We start from the raw sequence: 26,609 nt of genomic DNA, 5'->3' as shown, positions 1-26,609 counted from the left end.
GTGTGATACTTTGTGAGTGTGGGAAATGTCCACTTCTGAAGTGTAACTGAGAATACTGACCGATTTGGCAACATTCATCGCTCTTACTTAACTTGGTGTTTGCTTGGGTGTTTGACCAAATGGCTTAAATAACCAATTTTTGCCAGTGGTACATGTTATGTTAATCACTTTAATACCGTGTTTAAGAGGTGTCAAACAAATTGTTGCATATCCTACATTTCATGAAGGCAACGTGATAGAGCGAGCCCGCTGTCACTTATGATTCCACACCCCCGTCATCTGAAGCCACGCCCCTCACGCAAATCAACTCCAAAATTTAGGAACTGAAAAAAAGACTGAAAATGTAAAAAAAAAAGTTTGAACTGAAAACATCAAGAAAACAACAAGAATATCTGAATCCGAAAATGTAAAAACTAACAAAAAATTTTTTTGAAAAATTTGATGAAAAAAGTGAAAATTTGGCCGTTATGGCCCTTAAATGGCTCCCTGCCTTTATGTCTATTTTCCACGTCTTTTTATACGTGGCGCGGTCTTTGAAAGCACACGTTCGTCATGCATCTTCTAAGCCAGTATGGTTATTATAATTCATTGCCAAAAGATATCAGATCAAATGACAGAAGCAGAGGGGGGTTCGAGCCTTTTAAAGAGACCGATGGCTTAAGGCAACGAGTTAAAGTCAAATCAAACGTGACAAGCAGCTTGACTGTTTAATTTGAAATGACTGTGGCTGCATCGTGCCGCGTATTCGCTCCTGGTCCAACCACACAGGGTTGGCCGGGATGATCCTGCTCCACCCCCCCAGCAGAGCTCCAGCTCACGTCAAAACCCCTCTGTTTTCACTCGGAGTGTAACGGCTCATCTTGAGCTGCCACTGTAACTCTCTCTGTCCAAACAGCTCTTCTAAACAAAGTCAAAGTGACAATGTTCAGGCCGTGTCGACGCCCTGCCCTCCACTCCTCGTCACTGAAACCCCTCCTCAATAAAAACAAGAAAAGCACTTCCTCACAGCGCACGTTTCCGCTGCTGCTGTTTCTGAGGCCAGATGAGATCCACACGGAACCCGACCCACAAACAACATCAGCTTCCGTCCAACAGATTTTCGGTGCTGTGAATCCCCCACGCCCCCCCCCCTCCTCCGAACACACTGGGCATGAGTGTTCCGCGCGGAAAGAAAGCGAAGTGGCAGAGTGGCACATCATGAGAGAGGCGCGGCGGATTCCCAGGACATACCGACCGACCCGGATAGGCTGTTTCCCCCACATTTTGCCAGGGATCGGGAAAGCGCCAGGCGGGCATCACAGGGGAAATCAAAGTTGATGACAAAGAAAAAGAGGAATGATCAAGCCTTCAGCCCGACCATCAGCTGAACAGCTCATAGCCGCGATATCCTGTCAGGTAGGGGAGCGGATCGATGTTTCAGGCAAAGCGCACACGCGCGCAGAGATGATTTACATGTTGCACATATTCCTTTAGTTTCCCCCTGAAGTCAGTTGTCTGTTTGCTGATACTAACTGTTACCACCTCCACACACACACACGCACACGCACGTGCACACACTCCAGCAGCCTCGGGTCCTCATCTGTCTTCTCTCCACTGCAGACTGGCTGTGGCTGAGGTGGAGGCGCAGCTGTAGCTGGAAGAAGTGAACCCCTGGAGTGCAGGAGCTCTCGAGATGTCGGTCCATCACGGCACGCTGCTCTGTCTGGGCGTGGTGCTGATGACTGCTGGGGGGGTCATGGTCTTTGGTCTGGGCATGGCCCATCCGACTGTCCCACTGTTTGTGCTCGGGATATTTCTGGGCCTGGGGGGTATGGGACTGCTGGTTAGCGGACTCTACATTGCCATGAGGAATCTTCAGGTGGCTGTGCCAGGACACTTTCTGTTGCACCCCCGCACGGGCACACGCTTCAACCCACAGCAGGCCCTCGCCATACAAAGGTACACGTACCCGAAGGCTGTGGGACAGCAGAGGAGACAGACAGGCAGGGTAGGGTTACAGGATAAAACAGACGGATGGGAAAGAATAAGTCATTCTTTGGCTGCTCCTGTATGAAACACTCAATAGTGTCACACTTTGGGCCCTCTAACAACTATAACCACAGGCAGCTTGAAAGAATCACATTGAGGGCTCACAATTCAACACGACTAAACATCTGCATCCTCGGTAGCAGCTCGCGAAGGCTGTACTCAGTGCTAAAGTCAGCATGCTAACATATGCTTGCGATGCTTATCGTCAGCAGGTATGTGGAACATGTTGACCGTCTTAAATTACTGTGTTAGGATGCTAAAATGTGCCAATTAGCCCTTCAACACAGCATACAGCTGAGGCTGCTGGGGTCACTAAGTTTTGAAGAGACTCTGGCAGCTACATTTGGACAAATGAAAGCTCTGATCGTGATGAAAATTGTAGGGCTCACCTTAGGGATGATAAACGATGCTCAGGGAGGCTTGTGTGTGCCACATTTTGCGGTGATCCATCAAATAGCTGTCCAGATATTTCACTCAAAGCCACAACTTGCACCTCGTGGTGTTACAAAGGGAAGGTTTGGAGAGCAACAAAGTTTATTTTCGATTCGGTCTCTGGAAACTATCAATGTGTGCAGAAAGTTTGATGGCGATTGGTTTTTATGGCTGCAGCGATATCGGTCTGTTCCAAAGAGGTGAACCAGTGCACCCGCCAACAGACAGGAAACCCCTGGCACTGAGAACAATGGACTCTCTTTGCGGATCAAGCAGGCTGTGTTTCAGGCTTCCCTTATGCTGTTTGAGATAAATGAGCACACTTGCAGACAGATACCACAACACACCATTCCATGGTCTTGGTGAAGAGATCACTTGGGGGGGAAAAAAGGTGTGTTAGTTATAAAACACAGTCAGAATGAGACCGGCGGGGACCTGATAACTTAAACTGCTGAAAAGCAACAGATTCTCTGATTATGGACCAATATCTAGAAGTAGGTCACGGAGACAACTGCAGGCATGTGGCCGACAGACTCCTGCCTGGAATTGTCGAAGGTAATCTGCAGTAGAAGGTAATCTGCAGTAGAAAGTAATCTGCAGTAGCTCTGCTTATTGTCCAGCACAGGGGAAGCAAGAGTACAGTTTTCATCATCATGGCTTTTTCTACCCCCAGACACTGTCGAAAATCAGACTGATCAGCATTTCTAAACATTATCTAACTCTTACTCGTGGACACTGGGTGTAAAGTTAAAATATTCGAGAGAGTAGTGAGTAGCTGAGATGTTCTCGATGACCTCAAACAGGAGAGTGAGGAGTATTACTGGAGGAAAGCTCTAAGTTTAGGAGCAGCTGCAGGAGGATGAGTTTGTTGTTACTGTGAAAGCACTTAAATTACAGGCTTAAGGTCATTTCAAGAAAAGGAGTGAACTGGCTGATCTGATGTGGAGATGTGGAGGCGTAAGGAGCTGAAATGTTACCTGAAATCAATAAAAGAAAATGACAGTCAGTTGAAGCATTATGGCGATTATAACCAAATGAGGACGTGCATCCACAGAGCTTTGGTTCCCCCAAAAATATACACGTTACTATTATAGTTTGCACATGGAAGAATGTCTTCCAGTCGTCTAAAGCGAGGTGTAACCACGAAGCACTCTCCTATCAGTAGAAGTACGAGGGCCGAAAGCAGGTGAAGTGCGAGTTAAAGTGCGCTGAAAGGTGCTGACCGTTATAGTGAATGTGACCTGAACTGTAACTACTCCAGAGCAGGTGAAGTGTTTGCTGAGATGTGATGGCTGAAAGGCAGCCAAGGCTGTTGAGATCTGGATTACACTCACAAAACGGAGGTGAATAATAGGGGACAATTAAGTGAGGAGTCACATAAAGGGTCAACCAATTCAAGGGTAAACGCAGGGATAGATGACGGCACATCATGATGGGAAACCACTGAGGTGTCAGATTACAAGGGGATGAACATTAAAGTAGTGTTAGATGTAAACACTAAGGATTTGAAAAGAAGAATCGTCTCAGGTCATGGAGAAATTGTTGTATTATGAGTAAAGTGTGAGCCCGTGTGGAGAGATAGGCTGATTGAAATGTCCTGTCCATCAAACAAGTTCATCACACATACATGACAGTTAGGAGAATTTCAAGAGAAATAAAAAGGGTTTCGATGTGTGTGTCAGGGTAGATGGAAAGAGAAAAAGTTAAAGGTAGCCAAAGTTTACCTCATAACTGGTTAAAAAGAAAGTTTAGCTAACATGCAAGAATATTTCCCTTCAGTTTTTTTGGAGTATGTGGCCAAGGCAAATGGTTTTGTATGTACTCTTCTTTTCCTTGATTTCTCTCTTTAGCTATCTCCACAGCTTCTGCTTTGTTTATTGCAACCTTTACTAAAACCTTGCCTAAACCGCCACTTTGTGTTGGTATGATGTAGCTAAACACGGCTAAGGTGTCAAAGTGCAAACTGCTGTGTGATAATTGGTGCGAGAGGTCAAATATCTGCAGGGGGGGGGGGGGTGCTTAAAAGGTTACTAGTGTAAGTTGTAAGTTGAATGCAAACATCGTAAAGGAGTTCAAGTGCCAGGTGAAGCACAAACACTATAGCTCTTGTTTCATGGCCTCTCTTACATCCTGTCTTCAGGAGGTTGGACCGAATTCGTCGGGAGATGTCAGCTGACTCTGTCGGCAGGACCCCGGACCCTGAGCCCTCCCTGCCATCCACCCCGCCGCCCTGGACCATGGAGCCGCCTCCGTCCTATGACACAGTGATGAAGAGCCAAGAGCACAACGAGCAGCTTTAACTTTCTCTTGCATAGCCCGAACTCACGGCAGTGCCTTTTGTCTTGGGCTCTCAGTGAGAGCTTTGAACGGACAGAGTGTGTGACCCCGCGGCGGCGGGTCATTTCTGTGCGTTCAGACTGACACCGTTGGGACAGAGCAAGAATCAAGACTCCAGACTGTGAAAGAAAGACGGAGGAGCAGGAGAAAGCCAGCGATTGAGTCCAAGTACTGACAGCCTATTTGAGAAATATGGTTTAAACTGTTCATACCATCCCTTTCTTTCATTAAGCTATTGTTTAACACGAGAAGTTGCTTCGGTTTATTTTCACATGGTGTGACATACTGCTGAAAACCGTTAGCACCAGGGCTGCAAGTAACAACCACTCTGATAATTGTTTAATATGTCATTCATCACATCAGTTAATCGATTATTACACTAGATTCATTTTTATTTTCACTGTTTTATTTCAAAGAAACACCTTGTCTTGTGCAATGCTTTTTAAACTATCTGTGTTTTTGCTCTAAAACGCATGTATATACAAAGCCACTTTAATACAAAAAAAGAACTGTCATCCTTTAAGTAAGTGGACATGGATAAAGCAGTCCTGCACTGAGGGGAAAAAAAGAAAGTTGCTACAAATATGGAGTATCAGATGTTGCTCAGGTTTCTAATAAAGGATTTGCTTTTATAGTGCCTCTGATTCATGGCATGAAATGTCCTGCTTCGTGTTATGCTCGTCTCCCTCTCTCTGAAATGGGTCATTTCTGTTGCTGTTTAAGGCACCGCGCATAAAAAAGTTTTGTGTCGCTGACTCCAACAGACTCCCATTAAAAAAAACTCCAACTTATGAAATACTAAATACTTATTTCTGCACAGCTCTGGCCTGTGGGTGTACAATCATAGTTTATTTGTAGATTTGCAACATAAATTGCACAAAATGCAAAAAAAACAACAAGTATTTTCCCATTATTGTCAGGAAGCTATTAAATTAGATGTGGTCAACTATGTCTTCAGTTTCGAAGACACTAGAAATGCAAGATGACTAACTGAAAACTCCAATCATTTATCATGCTCTGCTTTGCTTTGCATCGGACATTCTAAAGTTAGATTTAGCAGAACCTGTTCTAGCAAAAGTGCAAAGCATGCAAACTTGCACAGTTTAAAGGTGTGCCAGTCTAGTTGTGAGGCTTCTTTATGTGACAAAAACAAGTAATGGAGGAAACAGACATTACTGCCTGGATAACTTTCTAAGTCCTCTTGTAAAAGATTTTTGCAAACACTGGACCCAAGTGTGTCTTCCATGTCTACAAAATACTTCATGTGTGCACGGCACCCTTCTTCAAAGACAATAAGAGCCTTTCTCGCAGCTTCATAGCTCCTCTGGCTCTGTAGCTTTTTCCAGCTCAAAGTGCCTCAGCCAGTGACAGCAGAATGCTAACAGGGCAGCCTTATTGATTGCTCAGCATTGTATCCTCCGTTTGCAGAGTGTCAACTGTTAGTTTTGTTGTGACGTTAAAATAAACTCAAGCCAATGAATAGCGACGAAGCTCCCCAACGCTGCTGTCGCCCTTATAAACAGTGGATTGTTTATGTAAAAGAAGGAAACCCCAGAAGAGATGGAAAGGGCCTACAAAACCAAGCACAACATGAGCACTCAACTCAGGACTGCTCAGAGGCTGAGTTGCAAGATTCCTTTTTGCCAACAGCCAGAGGCAAGGTGACCTATCAGGTACACACACACACACACACACACACTCACCTGGAATTTTATACCTGACCTGAGCAGGCTGTCTGCAGGCTGTAATAAGCAGCAGAGTGGAACCTAAACTGTGCTTTCTCCACCCTCACCTTCAAGCTTTGACACACAGCAGTACACAAAATCTTTCAACGTTGCCTCAAGTTTACACAAACAAAGACTTCATTAGGCATCAGGGGTAACAGCGATGGTCGAGGGGAAACCGTATCGATATGGCTTGATAGCAGCAGGCCTGTGTGTGGTGGCAGTCGGCCTCTTCATTATGATGCAGGAGCAGCCCCAGATCTATGTCACAATGTGTGTCCTGGGCGTCACTATGGTGTGTGTCGGGACTGCGTGGAGCCTCTGCCAGTGCTATCCTAAGGTAGATTCAGTGTGTGTGTTCTGGAGAGAGACACGGGAAATGTAAGAACTAGATCTTTTCATGGGGGTGTGTGTTTATCAGGTCATTGGGACTCCTGAGATTCACAAGGAAAGTCTGGAAGGTTTGGTGTGTGCTGCAGCTGAAGCAAAAGATGAAAGGTACTGTCGCAAGAACAAACACACTCACACAGCGTTGTACTGATTTTCTGTGGGCTGTCTGCATATCAGAAACTGTGGAGTGTCTATCATCTAGTCTGAACATGGTGACAGTAGTAGTATGTGTGGAGGAGGGGAGGAAATCATTCACCGTAGATACTCTGTTTATCATTTTTAAATCTTTGCATAAAGGAAAGTCGAAGAAGAGGGAAATGTCCCTGACAGCTGTGATCAAGAGGGGTTAAATTGGTTGGAAACATGAGAGCAGAGCACCATTAATGTTCTCCTGATTACAGCACTTGAGTCTGATCTCTTATGGTGGCCAGAGGCTGTAAAAAGACTTGTCCTATGCAGCTCCTGCACGGGTGCCTGTAATTACCCGAGTGCTCAGCAGACTGATAAAGACGAGCGTGCTCAGCAAAGCTTGCCTTCAAAAACTAAGAAAATGAGGGCACAATGCTGGAAGTGGACTTCTATTTCCGTCTCTCCCTCCTTCCCCTGTTCTATGTAATTTCAGGCACACTGAAGCTCAGCCAAGTTTTTGTGGCCAAGATGTGAGTCGCAGCATTCTTCTCCCTGAGGTGCCGAAGGGTCAGTGTCACAGCTGCCCCACACTGCAGCTGGTCTGAGAGAGAGAGAGACAGCGAGAGAGAGAGAGAGAGAGAGAGAGAGATCATTATCAGAGTAAACTTCTCTGATCCAGTCAAAGCAACCCTGGGTGACACACTGCACTCGGGACAGTCAGGGAATCCTCTGATGGATTTCTATTGCTGTTAAGTGGGTGAGAGCATCGCTAACACAAGATGCAGTTTGAATGTGCATTATTTTACAGCTAAAGAAAGCAGCTTGTATCTCTGTGAAGAGGTTAATAAAGCTACATTTACATGGCAGTCCCAGAAGAGGGCGCTGCTTACTATACGAAAGACAGAGAGTGTGTGTGTTTGTGTGTTTGTACACCTGAGTGATAGTGACTGGTACTTAATTCATATCCAATAATTCAATTAGGGAAACCCTTTGGGTCCCTTAAGAGAGGATCCACCTTTTTCCCACAATGCAACTCAGTAGTGTCTTTCTTCAGTCTCCCTCTGCTTGGCAAACGTTCATGTCAATTCTACAATAGTGGAAAAGCTACATCTTTTACTTGAGTGACAGTATCAACACCACACTGTATAAAGAATTTCGTTACAAACATGGTCGTGAAAAGAATGTACACCTACTTTCATTTCTGAGGTTTTACCTTAGAAGATCATCTGGTCCTTACCAGGTCTTGAGATTAGATAAAAACAACCTCAGATAAATAACAAAACAAAACTGTGGCATTATTTATTGAACAAAGATTAAGCCAAAATACAGAGATATTGTGTAAAACACTAAGTACAACCCATGATTGAGTAGCTTGTGGAACCACTTTTAGCAGTAATAACTTGAATAATCGTTTTCTTGTTGATTTCATGATTATAATTGGTTGCATCACAGCAACGGGTTCGATTCCCGGCTGGAGCCTTTCTGTGTGGAAAGTACACACCTGTAAAATGTAAAATACTTCCCTGTCAACATTTGATATGCTTTCTATGTTCTAGTGTGAAAAAAAAAATCTCAGTTCATGAGATTTGCAAATTTTTGCATTTTGCTTTTCTACACATTTTACACATCTTCATAACCCATTTCTTTGGAATTACGGATGTAAACTCTTGCACTACATCACACATAATAACTTCCATCGTGTCTAAGTTCGAATGCAAGACTCTTGCCACAGAGATCTGCAGGCAAAGTCACGCAAAATCTGGAACACAACCGCACAGAGTTGCACATTGTGACACAGTGGCAATGTTATACAAACTCGGGAGTTTCTGCAGCTCTGAGCACATCTCAGCATCACATCAGGTTTAACAGAACAGATAGAATTTAAAACACATGAAATAAAATATAATACAAACAGCCTGACCAAACAGCGTGGCTACTCACACTTGCAAACTCAACATACTGTTCACAATAAGTGCACGTGTTACAACGGCATCAACCAATCACCTTCAAACCATAGGAAGTGTTTTCTCAGATTGACATGCAATAATCTCAGACTGGTTTGGGGGGAGTATGAAACATGACTCCTCCACAGTAAGAGGTGTTTTTAAAGGAGGACAATCATTCGATACAAATGTGGTGGCGTGAGCCGTGGAGACGTCACCAGTCCCCGCCTTAAATATTAAGAATCAATTGTTCGATTTTTTTTCTTAAATCAGAGTAGATGGTTGGAGGCTGTTATCTGACTATTAGGCACACAGGGCGCGCGGCTGTCGGAGGCACCAAAACATCTGGAGAAGTCAGACTGAAATAAAAACTTGTCAGTGCTTTAATTCAACACTTATCCCGATCGTTTGACTGGAAATGGTTCAAGAGGTGTGCAGAATGCGTCGCGCCTCAGCCTGGATTGGCTGGGCACTGTGTTTGTGCGCATCTTTGGCCGTGTGCGCGCAGGACTATCCCGAGGACGACGAGATGATCTTGGATCTGATCCGTGAGGACGCTACTCAGCCTGAAACTGGAGCCGAGCCCGCCGCCGAGTTCTTCAGGTGCAACAAGGTAAAGGCAGAATCATCTGGTCATAAGCATTAGAGAACATCCCTTCAGTGTAAAGGAATCGTTATCCAGTTTTTATACTGAATTGTTATGAATCTAAAGATGAATATCAACCTTACATGCGCACACAATTTTGAAAATCTTAATTAGTTTCTCATTGTGTTCTTATTAATATTATGGCTACTGTGAGCTACATCATCCACAAACTCAACAGAAAGTAAAGCATCAAGTGAGATTTACATAACAGACTTGATGCAAGCATGCCTAATACATGCGGGTCACCAGTAGGTCACCTTAAGTATGTACCCTGTACCTTACTCCAGGCGGCATGGCGCATGCCCGGCCAATACCTGATCATACTGCAGCAGGGAACGCACGAGTCCCAAGTCCAGAGGACCATCAGGAGGCTGCGAGCCAAAGCAGCCAGGATGGGCTACCTGGTGGAGATCCTGCAGACCTACTCCGGAGCTCTGCGTGGCTTCTTGGTTAAAATGAGTCGTGACGTCCTTCATCTGGTAAATGCAACACCTGACAGGCATGTTATATAATGTATAAGAACAAAAAGAAAAACGTAAAAAGTAGAACAATAATTACATTTGGAAAAGACACAGACATGAGAAGAATTGTCTTTCAAGGGGGATGTCTTGGACACGATGTTACATAATTATCATATCTGGCAGATCTCAGGCTGCAAACAAGCTTATAAAAAAAAAGCAATAAAGATCTAAAAATTACACCTAAAACTTTCAGCTGGCATTGGCCAGCAAAGACTTAAGTAATATTGTGATTAATCTTTTAAAAAGTCCAATAGCATCATTCTGAAGCAGCTGCATTTTGTGGCTATTTTGCCTCATATGACAAAAATAAAATTCACAACAATAAAACCAGCAGGCATTGAAAGTCACAGAATGACAGGAAGCTGATCTTGGGTTACTTGCCTCTGCAAAATGAAGCATGACTTTACACTGTTAAAATGCAGGTGCTTGGAACAAGAGGGTGGAGTTTTATAACTGTAGAATGTAACATTTTAAATACGGTTGGTAGCTTTACTGAGAAAAGCAGCAGTAATTAAAAGTAAGCAATTCAAATACTTTTTTTGTCTTCTGATTTAGTCTTTGAATATAATTCACCCAGCCTTCATTATTCATATTCATATCTTGGTCAAATCTGACACGGTCATACATGGACGGGTATGTTCATCACACCTGTTTACAATCACCCTGGTTTGACTGTGCTCCTCTTAGGTGGTGAGGCTCCCTCATGTCCACTACATAGAGGAGGACTCATCCATCTTTGCTCAGAGCGCCCCCTGGAACCTGCAGAGGTTGCTGCAGCCTTATGGTGGCATCTCTGAGAATGGAACATACAGCCCTCCCAGTGAGTGTGACCCCGGTCTCAGACCCACACAGCTTTCGCTTGATCGAAATGAGGAATATCTCGCTCTTCAAACAGTTCAATCATCTAAACAAACAGGCTCACAAGTGTTATGAGTGTTGAAGTGGACTCAGGCTGCCGCAGCTACTAAAGAGCAGGAAAAAGGCACTCTCCTAACTCACAGTTTATCACATTTATGAAAACATTAACACATTCTTTAAAGCTATGCTTTCAGAAGAGTCTGATCTCTCTGAGTACATTAAGAAGGTACTTTAGTCTATGAGTAAGTAATAACACAGAGTTTGACATGTGCTTCTGAGTCAGTTTGGAATAAATGGCCAAGCAGTCACTTGGCATTATCACCAACATGTTCAGCTGCTTCCTTATACAAAGTCAAGCCAGCAGTGCTGTTAACCTTCCAGCTATCCAAGAAGTGTCAGCTTTCCAGAGGCCAAATCCCACTGACAAGTCTGGAACTGCATTTTGTATTTGTATAGATTTACTTTCTGTCCTCTGCAGATGATGGAGGGATTGCAGAGGTGTACCTAATGGATGGCAGCATTCAGAGTTCGCACAGAGAGGTTGAAGGACGAGTGTTCATCACAGACTTCAATAATGTCCCAGAGGAGGACGGAGTGAGAGTTCACAGACAGGTTTGTTTAAAAAAGAAGAAAAAAAGCTGGGCTTTCAGCAGGTGTTTCAGTGTGGTGCTCAGCTGTGGCTCCTTTACAGGCCAGTCAGTGCGATGGTCACGGCACGCACTTGGCAGGCATTGTGGCTGGATCGGATTCAGGCGTTGCTCGCGGCGCCGGCGTTAACCTGGTTCGTGTGCTCAACTGTCAGGGTAAAGGGACGCTGTCGGGAGCTCTAGCAGGTAGGACTGTTGTGCTAAAGATGGTCAAAACCAAACAAAAAGATCTCAGGTGGTTGGTTGGATCTTTTCTGGTCTTGGTGATGGATGCAAACAGACAGGTGGGGCCACTACTTGTTCTGACTGCTACTTTTTTTGGGGGGGGGGATTTCTGTCTAGGGATGGAGTTTATTCGAGCATCCTTACTGGCCCGTCCGATGGAAGCGGTGGTTGTTTTGCTGCCTTTCATTGGTGGCTTCAGTCGCTCATTAAACACAGCGTGCAGAGACATGGTGGCGAACGGAGCGGTGGTCATCGCTGCTGCGGGGAATTACAGAGATGACGCCTGCCTCTACTCGCCTGCTTCAGAGCCTGAGGTGACACAACACAATGTCAAGGCTCACATCCTAGAGCAGCAACCCTTTGCTTAACTTTTGGTGTGTGTGTGTGTGTGTGTGTGTGTGTGTGCAGGTCATCACTGTGGGGGCAGTTAACTCAGCAGACCAGCTTATGTCACAGGGTGCAGGCGGCACCAACTTCGGCCGCTGCGTTGATCTTTTTGCACCCGGTGATGACATCGTTAGCGCCAGTAGTGACTGCAGTACCTGTTTCACCTCCCGCAGCGGCACCTCCCAGGCTGCTGCACATGCTGCCGGTACCCTTACACACACACACACACCTACAACAAAGGCAAAACATGCAGTAATTAAGAACAAATGCTCTATAATTTGGTTTGTATGTGTGTGCTGTAGGAGTAGCAGCAGTGATCCTGTCGTCCAATCAGATTACATCTCCGGTGCAGGTTTTGCAGATGATGCTACATTATTCCATCAGCAACACTATCAACTTCTTGTCTCTATCTGAAACACATCGTCTCACTACTCCAAACCTAGTAGCAGCCATGCCCTCTGCCAACAAACCGACGTCAAGTTAGTGGCCCCACAATCCTGACTCTAACACACACTTGTAAATCCATGCAAAGTTGACACTGGGTTGCATGTTTCCATGTGCAGATGGGGAGCTTCTGTGCCGCTCAGCGTGGTCAGAAAGGTCAGGACACGCAAGCGACGACAGGGTCACAAGCCGCTGTCGTCTCGGGGAGGAAATGATGGGCTGCAGCAGCTACGCTCCGGATGGCATCAGAGGTGGAGAAACCATCGCTGTGAGTTCAGTCAGATGTAAACTCAGATCTGAAGTCTGCCCACACAAAAAGCCGTCAAGCCTCAATGTGTGTGTGTGTACAGGTGAGCAGCGGACACATGGAGTGTGTCGCCTTCAATGGGCCGGCAGGTAATGGTGTGTACGCCGTGGCCCGCTGCTGCGTGATAGCTGGTCTGCAGTGCCAGGCCCATGCCAGCGCTGAGCCAGGGCAAGATGCTCATTGTGTCGGCCCACAGCACCACCTCACCGGTAAGTTACACGTATATCCTGTCGTTGTCCTGATACGACTAAACACGACCAGCTTGTCTGACACTATAAGAGATACTGTCTTTGTTTTTGTTTGGCTGTGAATAATAAAAAAAAAAAAAATAAATGTTTTATCCTGTTTATGAAGCATTGCAGCTGCTTCTTACTTTTTGAGAGCTGCAAAATGAACAGAGTGGACATGGGCAACAGCTTCAACCATGAGTGGGATGAACCGATGACCAGCTCCTGCTCTAACACGTATCTTAGCTATTTAATACGTTCAATCTCACCATTAATTATGCTATGATATACATAGATCTGCTGCAGGCGGTGAGGTTTTATACCAGGCTCTGCAGCTGCAGGCATCATAGAGATTTGAGAGCGATACCAAGTCTGGATGTGAAATGTCAAACCATTCATTGTTTCTGTGTTGAAGCCAGTCAGATATCTTCTTCAGGTACTGTTCTGTAGCTTATATATAAACTGTACAGGCTTTTCATTCGGCTGCATTTAGAACATCGTGGTCAATTATGTTGCCATGGCAATCATCCTGAAACTGAAATACACTCTCGGCCAGCATAAATGCCAGCTATATGTGTGGTATAAAGAGTTTTCAAATGTCATTATGGCACTTACATGGTTTTTCATTGTATTTCTCAGTGTTTGCTTTTATGAGTTCCAGTGTAGAGGATGACTGGCTGCCTGAGAATCACTAATGAACAGCCTTCAAGTTTTTGTTATGTGTAATCACAGGAGTTTATTTTGTCCAGGGTGCACCACTTGGTCCACATCCGAGATCCTGTCGGACTCTCGACCACGCCACAGACACGGGAAGCGCTGTGAGGTCACAGAAGGAGTCGCGTCGCATGCAGTATGCTGCCACGCTCCATCTCTCCAGTGCCAGCTGTTGGAAAACATATCGGCCGACAGAGACCAGGTGTGCGATTTAAACGTGGACTTCAGAGAAATGTAACTGTCATGTCCTGGACTGGCCTTCCTCACTGCTGTTTTCTTTCAGGTTGAGGTGTCCTGTCCCTCCGGGTGGACTTTGACAGACTGTAGCGCCATCTCTCAGGGCTCCACTGTCTCGGGGCCAGTTGCTAAGGGCAACAATTGCCATGTCCGCAGTGCCGCAGTGCTTGGTGGGGCAGCGGGCATCGCTGTCTGCTGCCGCGTGACACAACTTGAGCCTCCCGCTGCACCTCCTAACTGATCGATTTCCTCACCGAGCCCGACTCCAAGAACAGCTTCGCCTCTCTGTCTTTTTGTCCTTTACCTCTTTTACTCCTCTGAAGGAAACTTTAAACTTCTCCAAAGCTGTTTGTGTGTATTACAGTTGGAGGACTAGGCCATCGAATGCTCCATATTGTCCCGACGCCACAACATCTCACAAGCCATCTTTTATCCATCTGACATACGAAGGTTTAAAAGAAAATTAATAAATAAAAAATGTAACCAAATATTTTTGTATCTTTTTACTAAACAAGTATAATAAAGAGTTTCCATGAATGTATGATTTCCACAATAACCAAAGTATTTACCTGATGTACCCCCTGCATGCTCTAACAAACTGAAGTGATGGAAATGAGTTACAGATCAAATACTGCTGTAAGATTAATATTAAAGATGACATTAAAACACACGTTAACGCCTGCAGACGGCAGACTGTGTCTCATGAATGCAGCAGTGTTGGTTTCCAGCAGTGACTTGGGAATTTAAGGATGGTTCAGACAGCTGTAGGCAATCAGCTTGATGAGAAGCTTGATTAATAAGCGAGTTACTCAGTTTGGTGTTCTATTTTGAAACAGCGGGTTCCCATTAGATCGAAAAAAAAAAGAGCAGACATTGAAATAGACAAAGCTATAGTCTGTGTCGTGACAACCCGACACGTTCGCTGGGCTTCAATCTCGGCTGTTACTGACTCGGACAGAGTGATGACTCCAGCGTCTGTATAAACCACTGACAGCTGAGGCGACAGCACATATGTCACCACAGCTGAGCTGATGGAACTGTGTATGACAGATGCCTTCCCAGTAAAAAACAAACAAACTGAGCTGATGAAAGAGAATTGATAAAGAGTACAATACTTCCCCCCCCCCATCAATGACAAATTTCAATATACAGCTTTTATCCATTTGATGAGACTTTTACATTTGTAATGAAAATTATTTCCCAGTTCTCTTAATTTCTAATTCGTATATTTAAATGAGGAGGCCAGGGTATCTGATTCGAGTCAGACGAAGAAACAACATTGGTCAAAAATGGCCATGAGCAAGATACTTAAGCCCACATTTCCCTCCCACACTGCTTGAGTGGGTGAATAATGACCACGAGGCAGTCAGACTTGGTCGTAGGCTACTGCCAGAGCCCAGAGTGAGCGTCTGGTTGAGTCCTCAGAAAGATATCCCTTTATTCCTCTCATTGAGGATTTATTCATAGCATACATAATTTCACACATGGATGAAATGTATGGGGTGAAACGGAAGCATGCCCTTGAATGCTTCAGAACGGCGTTGCTGCCATGTCTGATGCACCTCCTCTTATGAAAAACGAGGAATGGAAATAAAGAGAGTTGGGAAATAAATGATGTGAAGATGAGAAAACTAAATCCAGAATTCTGTTTGTCTGTGTACTAAAAGCTGTGTGATTTATTTAACAGGACATTCATTTTTGTATTCATTTATTTATTTAATAGAGATAAAAACAATACTCCATAGACATGTGGCTGTATTGTAATTCATGAGTTGGGCTTCACATCTGTCCAGCTCGATGTCCACAGGGTAACAGGATGAGGAACTGGGGCGGTGTGCCGACAAGCATAAAAACAATGTTTGCAACAGGTTGTGCATTCCAGTTTATTTTATATCAAATTTCCCCTTAATCAAACTCTGATGTACAAATTAAAACTTGAGTTTTAACATGCATTACAGATTCCTGCGATGTCAGAAGTGAATTGTCAAAATTGAACTACAGTAAAAACCCGTATTGACGCCAATCCCAAACCACACTTACTCATCCCTCCCTGCATCACAGAATTAAAACATAAGATTGTTTTAAAGTTTTTGTCCCCCCCCCTCCCAGTCTTTAAGCAGTTGTGGTGATGTAGAAGAGGGCCAAATCTATGAGAGATTCTCGGCTGGATGCAACTCGGGTTGCCATGGCCGCGTATCACTTGGCACAGACTGCACGCGGGCGGCTCTCTCACAGCACGTAACCAGCCATAGAGAACGGGCGTGTTTGTCACAGTAAGTGCTAATGACACCAAATCACACAGCAAACAACGCGGGGGGCTGATTTTTTTTTCTGTCACACTGAGAAAGACAAACTTCACCACCATTTGCTGCCACACATGCAAACGTGCCAGAGAGCACGACGTGACATTCACAACTAATGAGATAGAAAGGAAGAGTGAGGGGTGTGCATGGAAGGGCTAAAGCGGTCTCTTTCGTCCTCAGGGGCGCAGAGGAGCCTCAGTGGATAGATCGCAGGTTGACTTTGAACAGAAAATCAGCTTGAATGATTGCTTCGCACTGGAGGTCCTCACACTGTAAACATTGACCTGTTAAAGCTGAGAGCTAGTCTGCTAAGCGAGTTTAAGCTCATGTCTTCAAAACATGTGAGTGAAAGTGTTTCTAAACCTACCTAGCATAAATCAGTATCTACAAAGTGTCTCTGCCAGACTGCAGAGTGAAAAGAAGCAGCATTTTACCATCACCAAAACCCTGTCCTGTCGCCACAACCCCGTTTTACCGGGTAGACCTCACCCCCCCCACCCTCTCACATCCGCACAGAATCAGTTACATTCCTTCCTTTGTCACAGCACACAGAGGAGATTCCCTGTATTAGTTTGGGGAATAATGGGGATGAACAAGCCCTGCTGCTCTCCCAAAGGTAGACTACACAACTACAGGAGCCGCTGGCTTGGTGCTAGCAGGGGCAGCAGATGTTGACCCCTCCTCGACTGAGATGTGACCATACAGTGTCAGAGGTGGAAAGGCGGGGAGATCGGGAGATTAAGGCACTTTAAGACTCCCGATGATTAGGGTACGGATGATGGTAACGTGGGCGTTTCTTTCTGCTGAAAACTAGAGCTACATTTGGGTTTAGCTCCCCAGTGTTTGTGTTTAAAAAGGCAGACAAAAAGCAAAAGGCAAAACAAACAGAAACGTTCGCTGGAAAGACGAGATGAACCTGATAAAGCAGAGGTAACAGTGAGGTGAGGACCTGCACTTTGTGAGCAAAGTGAATGAGTGACACACACTTGTACGTCTTCACAACTTCTTTCATAGTGTGTTATTCTTTGTGCGTGCGAGTGTATGTAACCTTGGCACCTTAAAATAAAACATGCTCCTGAGCTCCCGTTCGTTCGGCACTGATGGCCCACCACGACTGACCTGTGCGGTTCAAGGTCAGCCTTTCTTGCATAAGGCTAAAGTCCCTAAAGATCCTCTCCAGTATTAAATGTATCTAGAGTCAAAGACGAATGGCAAAAAAAGAAGAAGAAGAAGAAGATAAAATGCAGCAATGGAAAGGATAAAATCCACCACGAGGCTGTCTGTCAGCAAGAAGAAATGAAGAAATGGTGGAGGGAGAGTGCTGACCATGGCACTGTTTGCTTCAGATTCACTAAGGGCCACGGAACGGTCCCACTTCTGGGACAGATTCTGTCCCAAACTGTGTCCCCGTGGCTACAATGCGTTCGCCACGGGTCAAAGGTTCAGTCACAGGCAGAGCGGCTTGCTATCAGGGCGACCGTGAGTCTGCATAAGTGGCACTGCGAAAATCAGTTGTTAAAAGCAAAAGAAGAAGAGGACGCTAGCGCTTAGTGGCTCTGGAGGAACTGACCAGTGCTGCTGTACATCTCAATAGCCTGGGCTGGACTATAAAGTGCATACTTAACCCCACCCTCCTCCCAAGTGCTCGTGTGTGGAGGTGTTTCTATACAAACGCACACGTCTGAGTTCCTCTAGAGCAACTAACGTTACCTCCTTCAATTTGCATGGCTGTGGAGAAGAGCACAAAAACAGACTTTAAAATATTATCTTACACTGGAAATTACACCTATGGAACAAATCTTAATTACAATATGAATAGGTCTATGGAAATACATTGGCAAAAATGAGCAGAAAATTGTTAAAACACAACCCAAACCCATCCTCCACCTTGCTGTCATTCTGAGTGAATGAATGAAAGGATAAACTGAAGTTGTCCGTGATTGTGGAAGCTTATCTGCACTTCCCACCCTAATCAACTCTGATGCCCTTAATGATAATGCATCTCCATCATCGCCTTGGCTTGTCTGAAAGGAAGTAATTCATGATTTATTCATATCTCCTTTGTTGCCGAAGCGACCAAGAGAAAGAGTTCCGATTGGCTTTCATGGAGTCCCAAATGTCCCGACCAATCGGAGGCAAAGTGCAGCCCTTTCGAATGGCTGCCTGGACCTGTGCTACCTCTCCTGTGGAGGTATGCCACCAGTTGGAGGAGCTAGGAGTCCACATCCTCCAAATCGCTCTTGGAGTCGCCAAGCATCATGGGAGACTCTGAGCCCTGCAAAACAGAGGAAGGGCACATTTGATGTGAGAAAAATAGAGCTTTTTTAAAGTAAAAAAAACAAAACAAAACAACAAATAGTGAAACGATCACGAGCCATGCAGCATCAGCAGGATTATAATTTCTATGCCACACATTTATTATCCGTACTGTTAATGCCAGAAAAAGGTCTGACAGATCTGTGCAGTGTAGGCAGGTTGACAAGCACAGCAAGAGTCAAAAGAAAGGAGCGGCTTCAAATCCACTGCTAATAACAACCGTGGGAGGTAACAAACTGCCTTCAAAGCTGTGACAGAAGCCAGAGAGATAATCTGTTTTTACTCCATTCTTCTTTTTCTGGCTGCATGCGAGCTGCTGAACACCGTGACTCATTTGAGGTGCCCAACTGTTCTTAGCAGCTAGCAGGGCGGTTGGTGGTGGCTACCTGTCGAAGGCTGCGGTCTGCGTTTTCATTTGCTGGGCTGCCGTCGGAGCCATTACTGCTGCCAGACTGCTCCTTCTCATTTAACAATGCCGTGGCATAGGCCAAGGTATCCTGCAGATTTTGAAACACACATACAGTTACACAGAAATGAGTCTGACTTTGGACAAGGGGAGAGAAATAATGAGTACAAGTAAGGGTTTGTGTAGAAGAGGAAGTGTTGTTATGCAGTGTGTACCTGTGCAGAAATAGTGCGCTGGAAGGTTTTATTGGTTGAAGTCTCATTGGAGACGTTGCTCTGAGGAGTCCAGTAATGTTCAGTCATCTAAGGGCAGAAGAAATATGATTCACTTGGAACGTTCAGGCTAACATAGACTCCACATATTGTTGAAACATTTAGTTAAAGTAATGAATACATTTTTTTTTTTTAATTAGCTTAAAAATTAAGTTCAAAAGGGTAAAGTTAGCTAAAGGTAATAGACGCTGAGAAAACTAAATTTATCTTAAAGGTAATGGATAAAATGTTGAAATAGTTTGCCAAAATTAGCTAAAAGTGAAGGATAGAAAGTGAAGTTTTAGAAAAGTCAACCAGAAAAATTTTTAATAGAAAAAGTTAGCGAGAGTTAATAGATGCAAAAGTCAAAACGGCTAAGCTAAATTTAGCTTTAAAGTAACAGAAGAAAGCTTAAAACAGTCAAAATAAGGTTAAAGTGAAGGATGTGAGATTCAAAGACAAGTTGGCTAAAAGTAATATCAAAAGGGTTTTAAATAACAAAGTCACCTAAAGTTTTGTGGTCACAAAGTTTTTGTGGATAAAGCAAGCCGAAGTTATTAGGTGTAAAGGCTGAAACTGTTAGCTACAATTAGCTTCAGGGTAATAGATGAATGATATGAAATGATATAAAGTTGAAATAGTTGGGCAATTTTAGGTAAATTAAACTTTTTAAAAAAAAGTGAAATATTATTAAGTTGGCTCAGAAATGGATATAAAAGTGAAATCTGCTTTCACTGTTTTCCACAGCTAAAAAGATAAATGGTTAAAATATCCATATTTGATCTGCGGTAGAGGTACTACAAATGAACTAATGTAGGAATTAGTGTCAACTGTTACTCTTAAGAAATACAACTGCCCTCCAAAATAAAACGGAACTGTTCTAATATAATGCGATTTAGCTGTATTTAAAGCTTGCCTTTTTCTGCAGCCATTGCACTGCCCAGCTCCAGTGACCAGACAAGTCTTTGAAGTAATCCTTGGCTGGAGGGCACCTGTGGGAAAACAATGAAAAGAACCTCAGAAATATTTTCTCAATCTAAATAAAATAATGAAAGAGATGATCGTATTAAAGTGAATCCTTCTGTCCAACCTCTGAACCTCAGATGTACTCACTTCTGAGCTAATGTTACCAGGAACTTTACACATTGGTAGCAGCGCCTGCTGTCCACGTTGTTGCTCTGATGCATCAAAGCTATGAGGAGAAAGCGGAATATTACTGTAAAGGACTCATAGGGCTAAAATGTTAAATCATCACTGTGGGGAAGACAGCAACAACAGCAGCGATAAAACCTTAAGACGCACCTAACAGTCCTTTGTCTGACTCAAAAGCGTACTTCAGTCTCTCCGTTTGTAGAGGGTCCTCCACAACCTACAGTTAAATATTTAACTTAACATTTAACAGCACTTATATCGTTAGCATGTGATAAACAGATGAAGGGACACTCACCAGTAGCTCCTGCAGCATCTGAAAAATGTTCTTCAGCTCATGAGGTGGAGCCGTCTCCAGCTGGTTCTGTGACACAAAGTTTTCAGAGCATTTCATCACAATACTGGTCACCGACCTAAACACGTGACACCGTTTTTTTTTTTTTCCTTTCTTTACAAAGCTTTTCACCTTGAGTAACTGCAGCACTCCCAGGGAGAAGGGCTCGTTACAGAATGAGCTGTAGGTCGCCATTTCTATCAGAAGAGACAGAGGTCCTGACAGCTCACGCATGGCAAACATCACCTAGTAGTTATTCACAAGGAGAAACAAAGTCAAAACGTCAGCATTCATTTTTTTAATGAAAAAATAGAGAGGTAACACATTGACATGTTGGTTTAATGTTACCTCGAGAAGGTACGGCTGTCCTTCTGGAGTGAAGAGTGACGCAAGAATGTCCGCATGAAGGGGGAGGAGAGAGGTGGAGGCTGGGACGCTGTTCACATGCAGCTTAAACCCTCCTGGGGCTAGGAAGGAAAAATTAAACTGAATCAAACAAAGTCCTTGATTTTAGAGGAAAGTCTGAGTGTACACAGGACACTGAAGTGTCTCACCATGGGTGCGCTGGGGGCCGAGGTCAGAGTACAGTGTGATGAGGGCCAGAGTGCTGTGGAGGTGAAGAAACTCCCGAGCCTGAGCCGGACTCCACCGTCGGTTCTGACCCGAAACACAGAGGAAGTTTGAATGAATAAGGCTCGTAATAATTTTCATTTTTTAAAAGCTCTTTGAGTTTAAAAGTGTATGCAAGCTAAGAAATTAGAGTGGCAAATAAAAACACACTATTGCACACCGGATTTCTATATATTGCAGATGTACCTGGTTGTTCTGCCTGTTGGGCCCCAACAGGAAGATGAGCATCCGACGATAAGCTGAGTGTTTCAGCAACAATTGGCAAGGACCGCAACCCTGAGAGCACAGGAACGTCATGCACAGACATGACACTCAGAACTCATTTTAAGAGGGATCTAAAATGAACTGTTTGTGCTTTGATGTGCTGAATTACCCTCTGAGCAAAGTTACTGAAGAGGCTGAAGTACTGCGAACAGTTTTTCACATTTTCAGGAACATCTTTGTCCAACAGGGAGAGCAGGGCATCAGTCAAATTGTCCAGACCTGGGTCTCCGAAAAGCAGTGCGCTCTCCAGAGTTTTTTCGAGAATGGATGCCACCACCATCCTCACCTCTCGTACACTGCACTCCAACAGGCAAACCCTACGGGGGAGATATCATAATCAGCATGTTCAGTGTCTTATGAGAGAGAAAGCAAAAAGAGAGCGGTCAAAAACCACTGACACAAAGCATTCTACCAGTTGTAGCTCCTTTTCCGTGTGAAGGGGGTGTGTGGTGTTTAAAGGGGGCTGGGGTTTACTGCTGCCCTAACGTCCGATGTTCAACAACCAATCATGTTTAAGGCTCATGCAATCACCCCATTATTAACCGTGGAATCGTGTAAGCCAACACCCTTCTCTAAAACACACATGCTTTGGAAAACTATCCTCTGGCTCTGAATGTTAACATTCCAGGGACGGGCCTGCCATTTCAGCCAATCGGCATCCAGCAAGCAAGCAACACGGACACAGGTGTTTTTAATACTCCCGACGCTCCAGAAGCACCGCAGAGGCAGAAGTTTGTGAGATTAAAGCCTGTTTGGAAGCACATTTTTAGACATTTCTGTGTCTACATCAAAACTCGAGGATGTGTGTGTGTTTGTATTTGTTAGAGAGTGAAACTGTGGGAGCAGCTTTATGACAGCTGCCCCCTCCCTCCCCCTCAAATATGGGATCTTATTTAAGAAGAACAAAATAACACAACAGCAGCTGCGTAACATGTAGGGACCTGGTGATTTCTCGCCCCTCTGATCCCACGAGGTACTGCACCATCCACTGACACGCCTTGCTGCTCTTGGAGAGCAACACCTCCACCGCCGCCATCCACTCCTCTGTGTCCACCCTGCACGGTATACATATAAATAACATATATGCTGCTTCTTGAGAAGGACACTGAAACTCTGCACACGTGTGCACGAGTGCAATTACCTGAGTTTCTTTTTGGTGTGCAGGTAGGTGTGGAGGAGGAAGTGAACGGCCAGCTGCAGACTTTCTTTGGCCATCGGCTGGTAGTCTGGATGCTTCAGCTTTGTCTGTGAAAAAGTGTTTCAAACGTTTTTCATGATGAATTTCTGTGCGTTAATGTAGCTTAATGTCGCTCTATACTTGTAGGTTGCCTTCATATATGAAAAAAGACAAACCAGCTTGGACACATACTGCATTGACTGAGGCCAGGGAGAGAATGAAGTTGAAGTAGTCGCTGTTGTACACGTCTCTGTTCTTCATGAACTTCAGGTTCTCATCTCTCACAATCTGCACAACGCACAAGAGAGAGGAGGCCATGTTACTCTGACCGTTTGAAACAATTCTGGCTCCGTGACTAACGGCGGTGATGTTACACAGGAAGCTGGATGCCAGCGCACCTGATAGATGCTGGCCGGCATCTTCTCCACAAAGAGGCCCTTCTTCTCCCCCTTTCGGACCAGGCGGGTGAGGAGGGTCAGGCGGTCGTTGTTGGCTCTTGGGGGCCGTGGAGAAGACTGTGGGGAAACGTCAGGAGAGGACGGGGCAGACCTGAGGAAAAAAAAGACACGGATGCTTCATAGTTGGCTGAAACACTGTGGCTATCATTAAAGAGGTTTTTTTTTTTTTTTTTTTTTTTTTAGTTCTAATGTTTCTGTGAGAAAAAAAAAAAAAGGGTAAACTAATGACTCCTGACAGAAAATTCAGAAGCTTTGCTGCACATACGAGTTTAAAGTCCAGTTTGGAAACGGCCTGATAACCCTTCTCAGATTGATGGGCAGTAACAACATCCTCCTCCGCATTGTGTCAACACACACCTGAATGCTCCAGACCAGCAAACTTTCTTTCAAAATTTCTTCTGTTATAGAGACGCTCTCTCTTGTTGTCAATCAATTTATCAAATGCATTTGATTAGCAAATCCTGCCTGCTACTTACTCTCTAATTTCCTATTGAAGCTGCAAGGGTGGCACGGTGTAAATGTGATGTGTTGTTCATCCGAGGTTGTATTTACCTAATTAAAGACCTGGTAAACACCAGAGGATTTCTTCCTTTCTTTTCTTGTGCACTGATAACGTTTAACCTCAGAACAGAAAGAGACTGACTGTACATGAAAACTTGACTCACAGTGTAAGATCCTCAGCCTCCTGTCTCATGATGCTGACTCTGCTTTTCTTGGGCAGGACAGGGGAGTTCTGGTCGCTGATCTTCTGATAAAACAGCATGTAGGCATTCCAGTACCTTCTCCGCACGTCGGGGTATGGGTTGGCTGTGCAAACGCAAACACGCATCATCAGGTTTACTCAGCTGTGTGTCTCACGACAACGCACCCCGACACAAAGATGTAAAGCAGCGCCGGTCACTTACACTGGTCATAGACTTTGGGACGGTACTCTCCACCGAAGCACTCATACTCCAGAGTCTCATCGTTCATATCAAACTCCTCAACCACGTTGTCGTTGAACTTGTACCAGCGTCCACGGGCATTCCCACTGTAAGACAAACGGGGAGCAAGGACAAAGAGGACTTTGAGATATACAAGCAGGAACACTCACAGATTTATGCATCAGATAAAAAAATAAACATCAAACAACACAAAGCTCCACAGAATAAAGATGTACTCTGTCTTTACTCTTAAAAGATTTCTACTGTACGACAGATAAGCTGGTGAAAGTTTGGTGGCTCAGGTGTGAATAGTTTGTTTCCTCCACTCCCACCATGAGGGAACCACCGCGCCTTTGTGAAGAGGGATAAACCCACACAGATACACACTTGACATATATGGTAAAAAACTAAGAGGCAGCTGTACAATGTGCCTCATCTTCTGGGAAAAGATCAGCCTGTAATCCTCAGCAAGAATAGGAACAAGTGAGCGAGCAAGAGTAGGGTGTCGAATACTGTTTTCTTCTTATGTTCCACTTCCACTGTGAGCATTCCTGCCTGCCAGAGCCAGACATCTGGAGACATTTACAAACTGAAGCAGCCCACACAGAGTCTGATGCTGCATTCAGACGCCCCAAAGAGGTCTTCTAAATTCTGCCTGGAAAACTACACCATCAGATCTTTGTGCTCCGCTAATCCCTGCTTGCGTGCTTTTTACAGAAAGCAGGAACGAGAGAAGGGAAACAATCTGTATCCTCTTTGCCTTTCTTGAAAATGCTCAGTTTTCTGTTATCTACAGAAAGAATTCTTCCTTTCCGGGTATCTTACCGTCTGTCTTTAATGAAGGAGTAGTAGTGGCCGGCGTGCGCCTGACCACTGTGGACCACAACTCCCACCAGTTCGTAGTTCTCTGAAATAGTGACCTTCTTCCTGGGCGACCCTCCTGACGTCCCATCGCCCCTCCCCTCGCCGCCCTCTACGCTGCAGTCCTGGCGAGCCATTCCAGAGACAGTGTAGGGCTCCATGTTCAACACCCAGGGGAACTGTTTGGCAAAAATGACCAAAATTTAATACAAAACACATTTAGATTTCCATTCAGGTATTTATAACGCTCCAACAAAACCAACAAGTGTATCTTCAAAGGACCTATGTGAAAAAAAGACTCTTCGTACCCTGATCTGCTCATCGTATTTGATGGAGCGGCCGCTTTCCCAGTCGAAGCCAAAGCGCATGAGGTGAATACACAGAACACTGGGCAGGGATTTGATGCATGTCCTCTTAACTGTGGTTCTCTGTGCAGGTGATACACAAGCATTCAAGCTCACCCGAAGTCAGAGTAATAGAATGAAAGCACGCAGGGCCGCATACAGACCTTTTCCTTGCATTTCTCGCAGTAGTAAGCGTTGCTGCCCTCTAGCACCTCTCCTCTGACAAACTGGTCCAATGAGATTTCTAAACTCTGGCAAGAAGTCACCCCAAGATTCAGCGCCATGAACGTTTCCTCACGCTCATATCTGTTAAAGACAGGTCAACGGTCAAATATCGCTTACGCTAACAAAAATAACCTGGGCTTTTTTAATGGTTGCGACTCACCTGTGTGGGCAGTCTTTACAAATCTTCTGGTCGGAGAAGATTCCCTGAAAGGTGTTTTTGAAGATTTGCTCTCGACCCATTTTCTGACGGAAAGAAGATTTGAAAACAATCATATCATCAAAACCTGAGCACAAGAAGAACTTAACAGAACGGTGTGTGGTTTTGCTTTATCTGTGTGTAAAGGTGTATTTTGACCAACTCAAACTGAAACGACCCGGGGCGTCTTACAAAGAGCCTGGTTCCTGCAGTCAAAATGAAGGGGGCCGAGGAACAGACTCACTAAGAGGCCCTGGCCCCTGAAACAGCTTCCTGCAGTCAAAATGCAGCTCCAGTAATACCTTGAGATGTTCATCAAGCTGGTCCACCAGGCTGGTGAAGAACTCATACGCATCCTGCTGCTCTCGGACATACAGCTCCTTGTTCCACATCTTAAAGATCTGCAACAGATTTGAATATAGACCACAGTTTGGTATCTATGCTGCCAGTGTTGCTCAGAAATTCTCAAGAGCAAAAAAAAAAAAAAGATAATATATCAAATAAATAAATGCCATGTTAACTGGAAATGCACCGATGAGGTCCATACTACACTAACCTCCAGTTTGTTGATAATTT

The 26,609-nt window shown here is 44.7% G+C and overlaps 3 protein-coding genes across 6 annotated transcripts in view; 2 read left to right on the top strand and 1 right to left on the bottom strand.

The window, feature by feature from the left end:
• The first annotated feature begins 1,012 nt into the window (after nt 1-1,012).
• On the top strand, nt 1,013-5,411 carry LOC140311344 (uncharacterized). The gene is made up of 3 exons (XM_072388724.1): nt 1,013-1,395; nt 1,600-1,938; nt 4,601-5,411. Exons 2-3 carry the CDS (start codon nt 1,673-1,675, stop codon nt 4,758-4,760), a joined length of 426 nt encoding a protein of 141 aa, XP_072244825.1. The 5' UTR covers nt 1,013-1,395; nt 1,600-1,672; the 3' UTR covers nt 4,761-5,411.
• Nucleotides 5,412-9,190: 3,779 nt separating this feature from the next.
• pcsk9 (proprotein convertase subtilisin/kexin type 9) lies at nt 9,191-14,866 on the top strand. The gene is made up of 12 exons (XM_072388723.1): nt 9,191-9,596; nt 9,917-10,108; nt 10,838-10,970; nt 11,487-11,620; nt 11,700-11,841; nt 11,998-12,194; nt 12,289-12,472; nt 12,570-12,746; nt 12,831-12,979; nt 13,062-13,227; nt 13,995-14,161; nt 14,243-14,866. The coding sequence occupies exons 1-12, from the start codon at nt 9,402-9,404 to the stop codon at nt 14,435-14,437; spliced, it is 2,031 nt and encodes a 676-aa protein (XP_072244824.1). The 5' UTR covers nt 9,191-9,401; the 3' UTR covers nt 14,438-14,866.
• A 1,032-nt stretch (nt 14,867-15,898) lies between these two features.
• usp24 (ubiquitin specific peptidase 24) overlaps nt 15,899-26,609 on the bottom strand; it is a 29,814-nt gene continuing 19,103 nt past the window's right edge. For 3 of the 4 annotated variants that reach the window (XM_072389899.1, XM_072389900.1, XM_072389901.1), the window contains 23 exons: nt 26,336-26,434; nt 25,998-26,080; nt 25,777-25,918; nt 25,577-25,696; nt 25,233-25,447; nt 24,390-24,514; nt 24,150-24,291; nt 23,425-23,575; nt 23,219-23,314; nt 22,991-23,094; nt 22,791-22,904; nt 21,959-22,166; nt 21,772-21,861; nt 21,510-21,612; nt 21,304-21,422; nt 21,088-21,201; nt 20,920-20,985; nt 20,775-20,841; nt 20,586-20,664; nt 20,389-20,464; nt 19,437-19,523; nt 19,202-19,312; nt 15,899-18,774 (listed from right to left, as the gene is read on the bottom strand). In XM_072389899.1, the coding sequence (XP_072246000.1) occupies nt 18,712-18,774; nt 19,202-19,312; nt 19,437-19,523; nt 20,389-20,464; nt 20,586-20,664; nt 20,775-20,841; nt 20,920-20,985; nt 21,088-21,201; nt 21,304-21,422; nt 21,510-21,612; nt 21,772-21,861; nt 21,959-22,166; nt 22,791-22,904; nt 22,991-23,094; nt 23,219-23,314; nt 23,425-23,575; nt 24,150-24,291; nt 24,390-24,514; nt 25,233-25,447; nt 25,577-25,696; nt 25,777-25,918; nt 25,998-26,080; nt 26,336-26,434 (2,574 nt within the window). In that variant the 3' untranslated portion in view covers nt 15,899-18,711. Of the gene's footprint in view, nt 18,775-19,201; nt 19,313-19,436; nt 19,524-20,388; nt 20,465-20,585; nt 20,665-20,774; nt 20,842-20,919; nt 20,986-21,087; nt 21,202-21,303; nt 21,423-21,509; nt 21,613-21,771; nt 21,862-21,958; nt 22,167-22,790; nt 22,905-22,990; nt 23,095-23,202; nt 23,315-23,424; nt 23,576-24,149; nt 24,292-24,389; nt 24,515-25,232; nt 25,448-25,576; nt 25,697-25,776; nt 25,919-25,997; nt 26,081-26,335; nt 26,435-26,609 lie in introns of those variants that run through there. The other variant, XR_011916948.1, reaches the window with a different exon arrangement.

Source organism: Leuresthes tenuis, unplaced genomic scaffold (genome assembly GCF_036924035.1).
Source record: "Leuresthes tenuis unplaced genomic scaffold, fLeuTen1.0.hap1 SCAF_7, whole genome shotgun sequence".
Lineage (NCBI taxonomy): Eukaryota > Metazoa > Chordata > Actinopteri > Atheriniformes > Atherinopsidae > Leuresthes > Leuresthes tenuis.
This window is presented reverse-complemented; position numbering and strand designations above follow the sequence as displayed.